The 12711-nt window shown below is 44.8% G+C and overlaps 1 protein-coding gene across 4 annotated transcripts in view; it reads right to left on the bottom strand.

Moving 5' to 3' along the window:
- The window catches only part of CHM (CHM Rab escort protein), a 232045-nt gene that overhangs the window by 79189 nt on the left and 140145 nt on the right, over positions 1-12711 (bottom strand). For 2 of the 4 annotated variants that reach the window (XM_075940754.1, XM_075940752.1), the window contains exon 9: positions 3479-3556. The exons of 1 other annotated variant lie outside the window; for it this stretch is intronic. In XM_075940754.1, the coding sequence (XP_075796869.1) occupies positions 3479-3556 (78 nt within the window). Of the gene's footprint in view, positions 1-3478; positions 3557-8181; positions 11112-12711 lie in introns of those variants that run through there. One more of the 4 variants, XM_075940750.1, reaches the window with a different exon arrangement.

Here is a 12711-nt window from a genome sequence, read left to right as displayed (position 1 = left end):
GAGAGATCCCGGATGATTGGAAAAAGACAAATGTAGTGCCCACCTTTAAAAAAAGGAAGAAGGGAAATCCAGGGAACTACAGACCTGTCAGCCTTACCTCAGTCCCCGGAAAAATCATGGATGGGATCCTCAAGGAATCCATTTTGAGGCACTTGGAAGAGGGAAAAGTTATCAGGAATAGTCAACATGGATTAATGAAAGGCAAGTCATGCCTGACCAATTTGATTAGCTTCTATGATGAGGTAGAATAGATGACTGTGGATATGTCAGTGTATGTGATATACCTTGACTTCAGCAAAGCTTTTGATACGGTCTCCCACAACATTCTTGACAGCAAGTTAAGGGAGTATGGATTGGATAAATGGACTGTAAGATGGATAAAATGCTGGCTAGACTGTCCAGCCCAACGGGTAGTGATCAACGGCTTGATGTCAGGTTGGTGGTCAGTTTTTAGTGGAGTACCACAAGCATGAGTTGTAGGGCCAGTTTTGTTCAAAATTTTTATTAATGAGCTGGATGAGGGGATGGATTGCACTCTCAGCAAGTCCGCGGATGACACTAAACTAGGGGTAGAGGTAGATACGTTGGGATGGCAGCGATAGGGTCCAGAGTGAACTAGACATTTTAGAGGACTGGGCCAAAAGAAATCTGATGAGGTTCAACAAGGACAAGTGTAGAGTCCTGCACTTTGGAAGGAAGAATCCCAAGCAGTGTTACAGGCTGGGGACCGAATTGCTAAGCAGCAGTTCTGCACAAAAGGACCTGGAGGTTACACTGGATGAGAAGCCGGATATGAATCAACGCTGTGCCCTCGTAGCCAAGAAGGCTAATGGCATACTAGGGTGCATTAGAAGGAGCACTGCCAGCAGATCTAGAGAAGTGATTATTCTCCTTTATTTGGCTCTGGTGAGGCCATACCTGGAGTATTGTGTCCAGTTCTGGGCCCTCCACTATAGAAAGGACGTGGAGACATTGAAGAGGGTCCAGCGGAGAGTGACCACAATGATTAGGGGGCTGGAGCACATGACCTATGAGAAGAGGCTGAGGGATTTGTGTTTGTTTAGTCTGCAGAAGAGAAGAGTGAGGGGGGGATTTGATAGAAGCCTTCAATTTCTTGAGGGGAGGTTCCAAAGAGGATGGAGAGAGGCAGTTCTCAGTAGTGACGGATGGCAGAACAAGGAGCAATGGTCTCAAGTTACAGTTGGAAAGGTCTAGGTTGGACATTAGGAAAAACTATTTCACTAGGACGGTGGTGAAGTACTGGAATGGGTTACCTAGGGAGGTAGTGGAATCTCCATCCCTGGAGGCTTTTATGTCTCGGCCTGACAGGGCACTGGCTGGGTTGATTTAGTTGGGATTGGTCCTGCCTTGGGCAGGTGGCTGGACTTGATGACCTCCTGAAGTCTCTTCCAGTTTTATGATTCTCTCCCGTGGATATAAAGCAGATATCCAGGGATTTGCAGTGCTCTACACATATTATACTTCTTATATTTTGCCCAGTCACCTGTTTCTTGTCCCTCCTGAATACTGCTCTCCTTTAGGTAACTGGGAATCGTAACCCCTTGCTCCTCAAAGTGATTTTTGTTTTCTCACTTCCATTTCTTGTTTAGCAATACCTATGTGAGCTTCTCCTCCTCATTTACATGTACACAAGGCTTTAATCTGAAAGTTCCTGGAAGGATGCGGAAGTGGCTAGTAACAAGGAAAAGAATCTGCACCACAGGATCAGTCAGCCCTCTGTAAATTACCATTGGTCCATGGACTAAAGTTTGCTAAAGTCTGTTACACAATTAGTACTGTTGAATCAGTTACAGAGTAGTTAGCACCGAAACTGGAAACTTTGTTTCCAGAAATTCTGTGGCCCACAAATAATTGGTGCATATCTAAGCACCACATGGTATGATTCTGTATAACTGTGAAAACTAACCTGAAAGAATCCAACATGTGGTGCAACTGGCAATAAGTGAGTTTGTTAATTTCTATTCATATACTAAACCAGGGATCGGCAACATACAGCACGTGTGCCATAAGTGGTACACAAGCTGATTTTCTGTGGCACGTGAGGTGGGAGCTCAGCTCAGCTCGTTTCCTGCAGAGAGGAGGAGCAGGACGGGATAGGCACGCGCACAGCATGGAGTAGGGGCCAGGGCAGCCCAGCAAGACCCTGCACTGAGCTCCATGTCCCTGGGACAGCCTCTGCCTGGCCTGGGCGGGCAGCTCCCAGGAGCTAAGTAGTTAATGACCCCCATTCCTGCACACTACAGGCTCTGCCTCCTATTCTGAGAGGGCGCGGGGCTAGGGCTGCCCTGCAGATCGGGGCTGGGTGGGACGCCAGAGCCCGGGCTGCACCATGCTGCTCCCCATGGGCTGTGCCCACTGGGTTCAAACCAGCCCTGGGCTCTGCCTGCCCCAAGCCCGGAGCCACAGCCTGCAGATGAGGGGTGAGCTGCAGCAAAGGGCTGGTCCAGGCAGGGAAATGAGTCTGCCCCCCTCCGGCCCCTCTTCACTCCAGCACTGCTCTCAGAGGGCTGCGAGTCCTAGCATGGCTGCCCTGCCAGTGAGCACGCTGGGGGCACAGGATGTGGAGGTAGGAGGGGGGTAAAGAAGCAAAGCACTAAAGGAGCCACCTACATGCTCTGTGTGGGGGAGGGAGGGAGGCTGTTGCAGTTGCACCGCAACAGGGTGCGCTCCTGCAAGGCTGTCCCAGCCGGAGGAAGGAAAATGGCAGTGCACCAAGCTATTTCTGGCTTGCTTCTTTCCCACAAGCCAGATCTGGCATGGCTTTTTGGGACATTTCATTACTTGATGGGGACACCAGAGCAGAGTATTTAAAATCAGGACTGTCCAGGACATATGGTCAATGTACATATAATGGAAACTATGGCAATCAGAAGTGCAAGCAATGTCAATGCAAGAAACAAAATATGGAATGATTTTTCTTCACTCAACTTCAAACTTTCCTGTAGGCCAGATACCACTGTACAAGAATTTATTCTGGGATAAGAGGGCAGCATAGTTTATGACAACAATCTACCTAAAAACTCATTAAAATCTTTTCTCTCAGAGTGACATGCATTATCAGCAAAGATTAATCTGATGAGTCTTTAGGTGAGCTCCATTTTTAAAAATTCAATAACAGAGGGCTTTGTTGTCACCTGACGAAAATCAATTAGAGTAGGTAAGGCCACAAGGAAAACTAACATCACTCATCACCAGCCCCCCGGCAGCTGAAATGATTTGTCTTCCAAGCTTGGGTGATCAGGAGCTGTAGTAATATCACAGGGAAATTAATTTAGTTTCTATATTCTAGACCCACTTTCCTTGTTCTGGAGGACCTATACACAAATTACTTATAATCAAGGTTGATGTGTTCTTTAATACCAAGGAGGATGTTTGAAGAATAATTTTTTAAAATAGACTTCAGCATTATAAAACTGTGTTTTGTGCAAAAAGGTTACATGTGCAGTATTACCCTTACCGTCCAGATTCTTTGTCCACTACAAGGCACTTAACTGAATGGCGAAGACAATAGATTCCACCAAATACAGCACACATCCTAGAAACATAAGAAAAAATAAAAGATTCATTGTGACTGATTGTGAACAACTTCTATACTAATAAGAAAGGGAAAGTGAATTAAGTACATCAATATAATAGAATTTAACATCCTAAATGTCAGAAGTCTGAATGCCAGAATTGGAGATCTCTCTGTGCCAAATGAACCATATTATATACTTTCAAAACTGTATTCAGAACAATGCAATTTAACTATTACTAATGCACTGAGCCATTAGTTCAGATATTAATGAGCACACACATGCTAGCACAAACAAACAGAAGTGGAGAATGCCAAGTACCTCTCACAATGTGGCCAAATGTCAAACTATGTTGCAAGTTCTGCTGAAAAAGCCTTATTTTGAATATAAACCATACCTTTTCTTGCTGTTGAACACTTAAAAAGGAGCATCTGTGAGGGGATTAGGTCTAAAAATTGGCTCCTTACCAGACCAACTCCCACCTGCCACCCCCTGCTGCTGCTTCTGATATAGAGGCAGCAAAGCTGGGCAGCAGAATCTCCTGTCTGAAAGGGGCCTAAGCTCCCCACAAACAAATGCTGCTATGCAACCTCACCTGCTCCTTTCCCCCACTGCACTGCAGCCTCTGATACAGAGACAGCAGTCCAAGGGTGGGGGGAGGCAGGCAGCTCCTGAGATCCGGTGCTTGTGGGGAGCCGGCTTTTAAGATGGCTCCCCCGAGCACCAGATTCTACTTGCTCCCTGTGCTGCTGGCTCTGTGAGAGGCAGCAAGGGGACAGGAGGCTCCACAGGAACCAGCATGCATGGGGAGCCGGCTTGAGGTATGTGTACATGTAGTCATTTGGATAACCCAAGCTTATCAGTTAACCGTTTGAACTTCTATACGCTAACATTACTATCTATTTTTCTCTTTATACATCACCAAACAGTCCTATCTTTACCACAAAGATATCATCTGTAATACACTTTCTTATCGAGCAAAAACAAAACAAAAACAATTGTCATACCTCTAGTAGCTAATTAGGATTAATCTGAATTATATTAAATTTACCACACATACAAGTTAAAGGCCAATATGAAGGATACCTAGAAGTTTTTAAGTCTCGGCTTGACAAAGTCCTGGCTGGGATGATTTAGTTGGGAGTGGTCCTGCTTTGGGCGAGGGTCTGGACTCGATGCCCTCCTGAGGTCTCTTCCACCCCTATGATTCTATGATTCAATGTACAGTAGCTCATTATATTACAGTCGTTGTATTTGTCTTATTTTTATGACCGCTATCTGTGACTCATGTTATGGTAAATTTTTCTCTAAGTTTAATACATTCAATGTAAAACAAAAGATCTCTATGGGAAGGCACAACGATAACAACATAAAACAGTACACATTATGAGAGATACAGAAAATTATGCAAACTTTGTTTACTGGGGCAGCTACTTTGTTTTGAGGCAGCTCAAAATTTGGGAATATTCAGTTTCCCAAATTAGGAAAAATATTGCCTATTGTAGAAAATCTCACTGTGACCAATTTGAATAATGAAGGCAGAGAAATCCTGAGCAGCCTCAGTAACTATATGGCTGGCATAACTCCCTGTGCAGGAGAGAGCTGGTTCTAGCACAGTAAAGGTCTTAACCACATTTTAACATCCTTAGTGTAGATCAGACTAATCGTATAGTCGATACAATTTGTATCACCTATACGATTAGTTGATAGGACAACTCTGCAGAGCCACAGCGGGGGTAGCTTCAGGAGCTGGCTTGAGCTGGGACTGAGCAATCCCAGCTCATGCTGGCTCCAGGTGCCACCCATGCTGCAGCTCTGCATTTTAAATGTAGTAAGAGCCAATGGGCTCTTACTACATTTAAAATGCAGAAGCACAGCAATCAGCGTGAGCCGGGACTGCTCGGTCCTGGCTCATGCCGAGTCCAGCAACCCCTGTTCGACAACAGCCTCCCCGGGAGACACTGGTGGGAGGAACCTGCTTTTAAGCTGCTGCCTCTCAGTGAACCAATGGGGGAGAGGGCGGGTTCTACAGAAAGCATGAGGCTAGCGGGATTCAAGCAGTCCCCCTGACTCCATGTTCCCACTGCATGTTCCCACTATGGCACTTCAGCCTTTGAAATGGAGAAGAGCTCTGTGGGACTGCTTAAGTCCCCACTGGCCCTGTGATCTCTGGGGCGCTTATGCTTTTGAAACATGGGGCTCTTATACATTTCAAACGCTGAAGCGCCACAGTGGGAACTGGTGTGAGCAGGGACTGCTTCAGTCCCCACTTGCCCCACCTCCCCAAAGAAGACAGTGCTCCCCACTTTGCTGCATCTCACGGATAGAGGCTCCTGCACATTGATGGCAAGGGACCACCAAAGACAAGAGAAGGAAGCAAATAAGACAAGAACGTTCACACCCTTCCTTTATAGAAAACATCACTAGCTTTAAGAGGATTGTTTCCCTATAGGAGAAGAAACAGAATTTCATTTCTTCAACATCTTTCTGTTCTCTTTTGCCCCCACTGAAGTCCAGCTTCAGCAACAAGACAATCAAGTTCACACTAGTCAAAGGCACTCTGCCAGACATCACACTTAGAACTACCAAAAAAATTAAACTACTAATAATCTAGCAGCACCTTAAAGACTAACAAAACATGTAGATGGTGATATGAGCTTTTGTGGGCACAACCCACTTCTTCACATGACTGCAGTATTAAAAGTCCAGATCCAAGGATAAATAAGGGAACGGGGGTGGGAGGTGGGGGAGAAAAATAGTGAATTAGATTGTTCAAGTTACAAGAAGCTGATAAGAACAATTTGCACCTCTATAGTACCCAGTGGATGGTTAAGTCATTAGGATGTGGAAGGTAGTGTGCGAGCCAGCCAATATCTTTATTCATTCCTCTCTGATTGGAAGCAAACTTGTAAATGAAGTTAAGTTCCAACCAAGCCACAGATGCCAGAGTCCAGACATGCCAGGCCACCCTCCTAATTTTTTGCTCAACTCCCATCATGCTGTTCGGGGCTCCAACTGGCACAGAAATTGTTCTGCCAAAGCACAAACTTAGAACAGACAAAATTATCAATTTCTGTTTATTTTTCCCCTCATAGGAGAGGGGTAACAGTTTGGAAAAATCTATTTATTCTTCCTTTCCTTTTAGCTACACTTTCGTTTTCAAGGGGAAAAAAAAACCTTTGTGTTTCTAATATTTTCCTTTTGCTTTTTTCTTTATCTTTACAAGTGAATGAGATGTTTGCATGATAATTTGTCCCTTGGCCCAGACCTACCCCGTTATGTAGACTTATGTATAAAATGGTCAAGAGAACTTATATATTACTTAAGTTATATCATTTTAAAACTGAAGTATTGCTAACATTTTCCTAGATAGTATCACCAGAGACCCTTACAAATAGTATGTCAGATTTGGATGCCCATTTTCAGAGGTCATCAGCCTCAGTCATTCACCACTGAAATGTCATCACTTCTAGGAGGGCACCTAAAGCAACTGTTTTAAAACATTATGCAGCAGCTTTATACAGGAAATAAGGAGAGAAACACTATCACCAATTACTCCTGTGGGTAATTTTAACTAGGAAGCATGATTACCCAATTTGGAATGCGTGTTAGACACTGAAATTAACATAACTGCTCTTATAGAATGTGCTGGGGAGGTTTAGGGACCCAATTAAAGTAATGTGCTCTATTTGGGTCTACAATTTGAAGAAACATCAATTAATATGGAACATACCTGCCTACAAATATAAAAGAGGGTTGACTTTGGGGGTGCGCTTACACCCCTGGAGGATTATGGACTGTGTCTGGACACTGGGATATCGGTTTGACAAGCTGCTTGCCTATATACCAATAGGAGCAGATGGAGGTGGCCTTCTGCAGATTTACAGTCCATAATCACAAAATACGTTTTTTCTTTGGGGGTTATTGACTACATACAATACCATTTAGTCACACAATATTTGTGGGTTATTTGCAGTATATCAGGTTATGAAGAGGCACAGCATTTATTTCAGTTAGGGAATGGAGACCAGAAATTGGATTTTTTAAAATAAATTATGCTGTTTGTATTGCATGGGCAATTTCAGACTTTGAAACACCATCGCACTGACATGGTAGAATTCATCTCTCTTAATCTCTCCTTTGATATCTGATAGCTATGTATTAAGTTTCCTTTAGTGGAAACAAAATTAAATGGAGGTGAGAGATAGGGAGTTGGCATACCCAACATCAGAGGTCAAGAGGTAGGGGTTCTTCTTATCCTCTCAATCTGACATCAGCCCAGCTTCACCAAGCCCAGGTATTACCACTGAATTTCTAGTGTCATGGTCCCTAACACATACAAGCATATAATTCCTGACCAAGAAATAGAAATGAAAATCTGGAAAAGCAGTCTTGAACTTCAGAGGGTGGGTGGTTTCTATAAGCACATAGGGAAAAAAATTCTAAAAAATATAAAGCTAAAGTTGCAGAATACAGAAATCAAAAGGCAATATAATTAAGGATGTGTTTCCAACCTTAACTCTGCCATAAAAGTATACATTGGGTTGCAAAGTTCTGGCTGTACCCTGTGGGTCTCGCGCTACTGCCAAATAAAATTAATCTCAGAGACTTGCTGCGGTTCTATACATAAGAGGAGGTTACTCACCTTCTGTATCTGATGTTCTTCAAGATGAATGTCCCTGGGCGTGCTCCACATCCAGCACCTCTGGACAGAGTTTCTTCAGCAGGGGTTGTGACTGTGCTCTGCCTTGTCGGTTTACATAGAACATGCATGCCGTGTTGTCTGTGTAGACACAGACGTGTATCCTTTTTGCTTGAGGGAGCAGTTTTTGACATGCTAGGCGGACAGCTCGGAGTTCTAAAATATTTATATGGAGCGCACACTCCACAGAAGACCATAGGCCTTAAACTGTTCTTCCTTCTATGTGAGCGCCCCAGCCTGTGAGTGAGGCATCCGTGGTGATGACCACTGTGGGTTCTGAAGATTGGAAGGGTGTGACTACAGTTAGGTTGGATGCCTTTGTCCACCATTTTAATGATGCCTTGACTGATGGAGGCATAGTTAGACTCTTTGTCAGTGAATGAATGTTCGGTTTGTACTGGGTTAGGAGCCAGCCTTGGAGACACCTCATAAATAATCTTGTATTGGGCACTACTGGGTTGCAGGAAGCCACATAGCCTAGAAGTTGGAGGCAGGTGAGTGTGGTGACTGTAGGCATGTCCTGGAGGGATAATGCCCGGTGCCTGATGTGAGTGGCTCTGTCGAGAGAGAGTCTTTGGCTGTGACAGAGTTGAGGTGTGCCCCAATAAACTGCATGGTCTGCGAGGGTGTAAGCATTGATTTGGGGTGGTTCACTAGAAGTCCTAGAGAGTGAAAACAGTCTAGCACCATGTGAGTGTGTTGGTGGCACTCGTGTCTGGACCTTGCTTTTACTAGGCTGTTGTCCAGGTAGGGGTATATGGTAATTCCTTGTCTCCTTAGGTGGGCAGTGACTGCCACTAGGATCTTGGAAAATACTCTCGGAGCTATAGAGATTCTGAAGGGTAGGACCACGTAATGAAAATGGTTTGAACCTAAAGTGAAACGGAGAAAATGTCTATGAGATGGTCTGATAGAAATATGAAAAAATGCATCTTGTAAGTCGAGAGAGGAAAACTAGTCACCTGTCTCCAGAGCTGGAATAACTGTATTTAGGGTAACCATCTTAAACTGCTGTTTCTTTAAGAAGCTATTTAGGGATCTGAGGTCTAAGATGGGTCTCCACCTACCAGTCTTCTTTTCTATGAGAAAATAATGGGAATAGAAACTAGTTCTGTGGAATTGTGATGGAACAGGTTCTATGGCTTCTATATGTAACAGGTGATCTATCGCTTGTTGTAAAATGATCTTGTGAGATGGGTCCCTAAAGAGGGACAGGATAGAAGGAGGGAAAGAAAGGGGATGGTGTACCCTAGGGAGATAATTTGAAGTACCCATTTGTCTGATGTAATTAATTTCCATTGATGAAGGAAGGGGAGTAAACGAAAATGAAAGAGTTTGGAAGGATTCTAATATTCTGGAGATGGCGTTCTGGTTTTCGATCTCTCGACTATATTTTCAAATTTGCTTATTGGACTGCCCCTGGCGGTTTGGGAGTATTAGTCTGAGACCGTTGTCTCTGCTGCCTGTTTCAACCCCACTGTTGGTAAGGGGGTTGTTCTTGTCTGTGATACTAGAAAGGGGGCTGTTGGTACCTTAATCTGTGGTACAGTTGGTATCTATATTGTCTTGTTCTCATTGCAGGGGCCTGGATACCCAAGGATTGGAGAATGGCTTTGGAGTCCTTCATGGATTAAAGAAGCTCATTGGTCTTTGAGGAGAAAAGGTTCTCCCCTTCAAATGGCAAGTCTTCCTCAGCTGTCTGCAGCTGTCTCAGGAAGGTTGACGAGTTGTACCAAGAGGCCCACCACGTAGTAACAGCTGTAGCCATCGACCTTGTGGCTCCTTCTGCTGCATCGACAGCCACTTGGAGCGCTATACGCGAAATTGCCCTTTTTTGCTTTCTGGCAGATCATCAATAAATGTGTTCGTTTTCGTGTAATTGTTGTAGTCATATTTACTAAGTAGGGCTGAATAGTTTGCTACCCTCAGCTGGAGTGTGGCTGAAGTGTATACTCTTTTGCCAAACGCATCTAATCTCTTGTTCCCCTCAACAGATGGGGTTGAGCGATTTTGCTGTTTGTTTCTCTGCTGTGTAGCATCTACCACAAGGGAATCGGGGGAGGGGATGTGTGAAGAGAAACTCAGATCCTTTGGGTGGCATAAAATACTTTCGGTCTGCCTTTCTGCTAGTAGGGGGAATTGAGGCAGGTGTCTGCCATAAACTTTTTGCAGATTGGAGAATGGCTGGATTGATAGGGAGAGCAATTTTAGACAATAAACTGGATTGTAAGATGTTAGTGAACTCATGGGGAGCATCTTGTACTTCCTTCACAGGGATGTTTAGGTCTTGCACTACCCGTTTAAATAAATCTTGAAAAGAGGAGATTGCCTCTGAAGTATTAGTGGAGGGAGGTAGAATTGCTTCTCCTGTATCTGCTAATGATGCTGTGTGAGCCAAAGATCCCGTGGCTGATATAGGGAAGTATTGGCTGTCATTATCATTCCTTGTGGTGTCTCTGTGAGGAGATTCAGTGGAGCGCGAGAGAGACTTTTCTATATGTTTAGTCTTACATAATCTCTTTCTGTGGTGTTGTGGAGGATGGTTCCACATTTGCCACTGCGGAGGGTATGCCACCCGTGGGGGCATCCACAGATAGGGAACCCAGGTGGCCATTTGCACTCTGAGAAGGTCTGGTTGCATGTAACTGTGTGTCCCCAATGCCTCTTGTGATTGAGGGGACAGCTGTGGTAAGAAAACTTCAAAATCCTCCCCCTCTTCGTGTGCGAGGGGAGAGTGCAGATCTGAGTCGTCAGAGAGCAGTGACTGAACAGATCTATCTTCACTCAATATAGGGGAGTGAAAAGTTGAGTCAATCCGCAAGTCTTTATTCTCCCTGTAGGTGACCAGGGGAGTTTGTGACGTATAGCAGCAACTGACAAAAAAAAAGAACAATTAATGTATGATAAATAACTGTGGTTCTTCGAAATGTAGTCAGTGTGGACCTTAGTTTTTGAAGTTTCATTTATAGGAGCTGAACATGTACCTCCTAATGTTCTCATATGAAGGGATAAAAGGATAGGGTGACCAGTTTCTTCACATTTCAAAACCCATAGGTACAGCGGACTTAAAAAAGCAGGGATGGAGGGTGGGTCTGTGACGGACCAGGCCGTGTCTGGGCACAGCTGAGGGCATCTGCTCAGGGCAAATTGCTCAACTTCGGGGCTCCTTACAGCCCCCAGATTGGTGACCTCTCCAAACAGGCCACAAACCAGTCACACAGAGCACTTCAGCTGCCTGCCTGAAGCCTCATGAGCAAAACCCCTCCAACACCCCAGCAATATCCGTGCCCCAGATGGCCCCGGGCCTCATACACAGGTGGGGGGTCCTAGCACCCAATCCCACCTACCCCAAACAAGTTCTGTCCGGTTCCAAGAAACCAGTCACAGATCCCTGGTCAATTTATCCTCTGGATCTTACACACAAATCACGCTGAGCCAATCCTTTAGCATCTAATGGTTTATTATTATAATAAAGAAAAGCATGAGAGTAAGGTTGTTAAAGGATAGTACATTACATGCATCTAATCTCCCAGTTCTCGATGCAGGCTCTAGCAGAGATGTTACAGCTGCTGGTTTAAAAGTCCTTGTTGTGCATCCTAGGATCAAGATGGGTCCACAGTTCTTCCTGGCTCTTCGATCCCTGCATTGCTGCCTCTGGGATGAAGTGCTGAGCTGAGAACCAAGATGGAGGCGACCACATGGCCTATTTATCCCTCCTTCCTGGTCTCTTCTTGGCTGTAGCAGGTCACCTGCCCAGCAGCCTATCCCTGTGTTCCTTGCTGGCAGCCCTTAGGTGTCAGCCCTCATTCTTTAGGTGTGTCCTTGGCCCATTGAGTGCCATTGTCCCACAGGGCCTCGCTAATTAGCATGTCCATAGGCCGGGCTCTACCCAATGCTCAACCACATGCAGAGAAATATTCAGTATCCATACAGATTACAGATTCCTAACTACAAACACAGACATTATACAATCACATGACTAGCGTACATAGGATTAGCTTCTATTCAATACCTCACATGGCCCCCTTCTATACCATTTTTGGGACCAACACGCCCACCTATAGGTGCAGCAGTGATCTGGCTGCTTCCCTCAAATTCAGTAACGTGACATGGGTCATAAGAGCCACACCAATTACAACAGCTAAGAATCACAACTACATTAGTGAAAACAAGGAGGAGTCCTGTGGCAGCTTAGAAACTAACAGATTTATTGTTAGGAGAAGTCTGTCAGTACTGTTCAAAAAGCCAATATCCAAGCAGTCACCTGTGATAACCAGGGGTTGGGGTACAGTATCTGACAAAACACATTATCCCAGAATCGTAACAGGCTGGGAGACGCATAGGACTGAATGGACACTTGCAGTAAGTCGGTTGACCAGAACTGAAGTTTTGAGGATTAGTGTGCCCTTGTTCCATCTGATCTTGACCATCATCTTGGGTATCAGAGGAATAGGTGGAAAGGCCCTGAGCCAA

This window comes from Pelodiscus sinensis, chromosome 13 (assembly GCF_049634645.1).
Source record: "Pelodiscus sinensis isolate JC-2024 chromosome 13, ASM4963464v1, whole genome shotgun sequence".
Classification (NCBI taxonomy): domain Eukaryota; kingdom Metazoa; phylum Chordata; order Testudines; family Trionychidae; genus Pelodiscus; species Pelodiscus sinensis.
The sequence above is the reverse complement of the archived record's forward strand: the minus strand, read 5'-3'. Positions and strand labels throughout refer to the sequence as shown.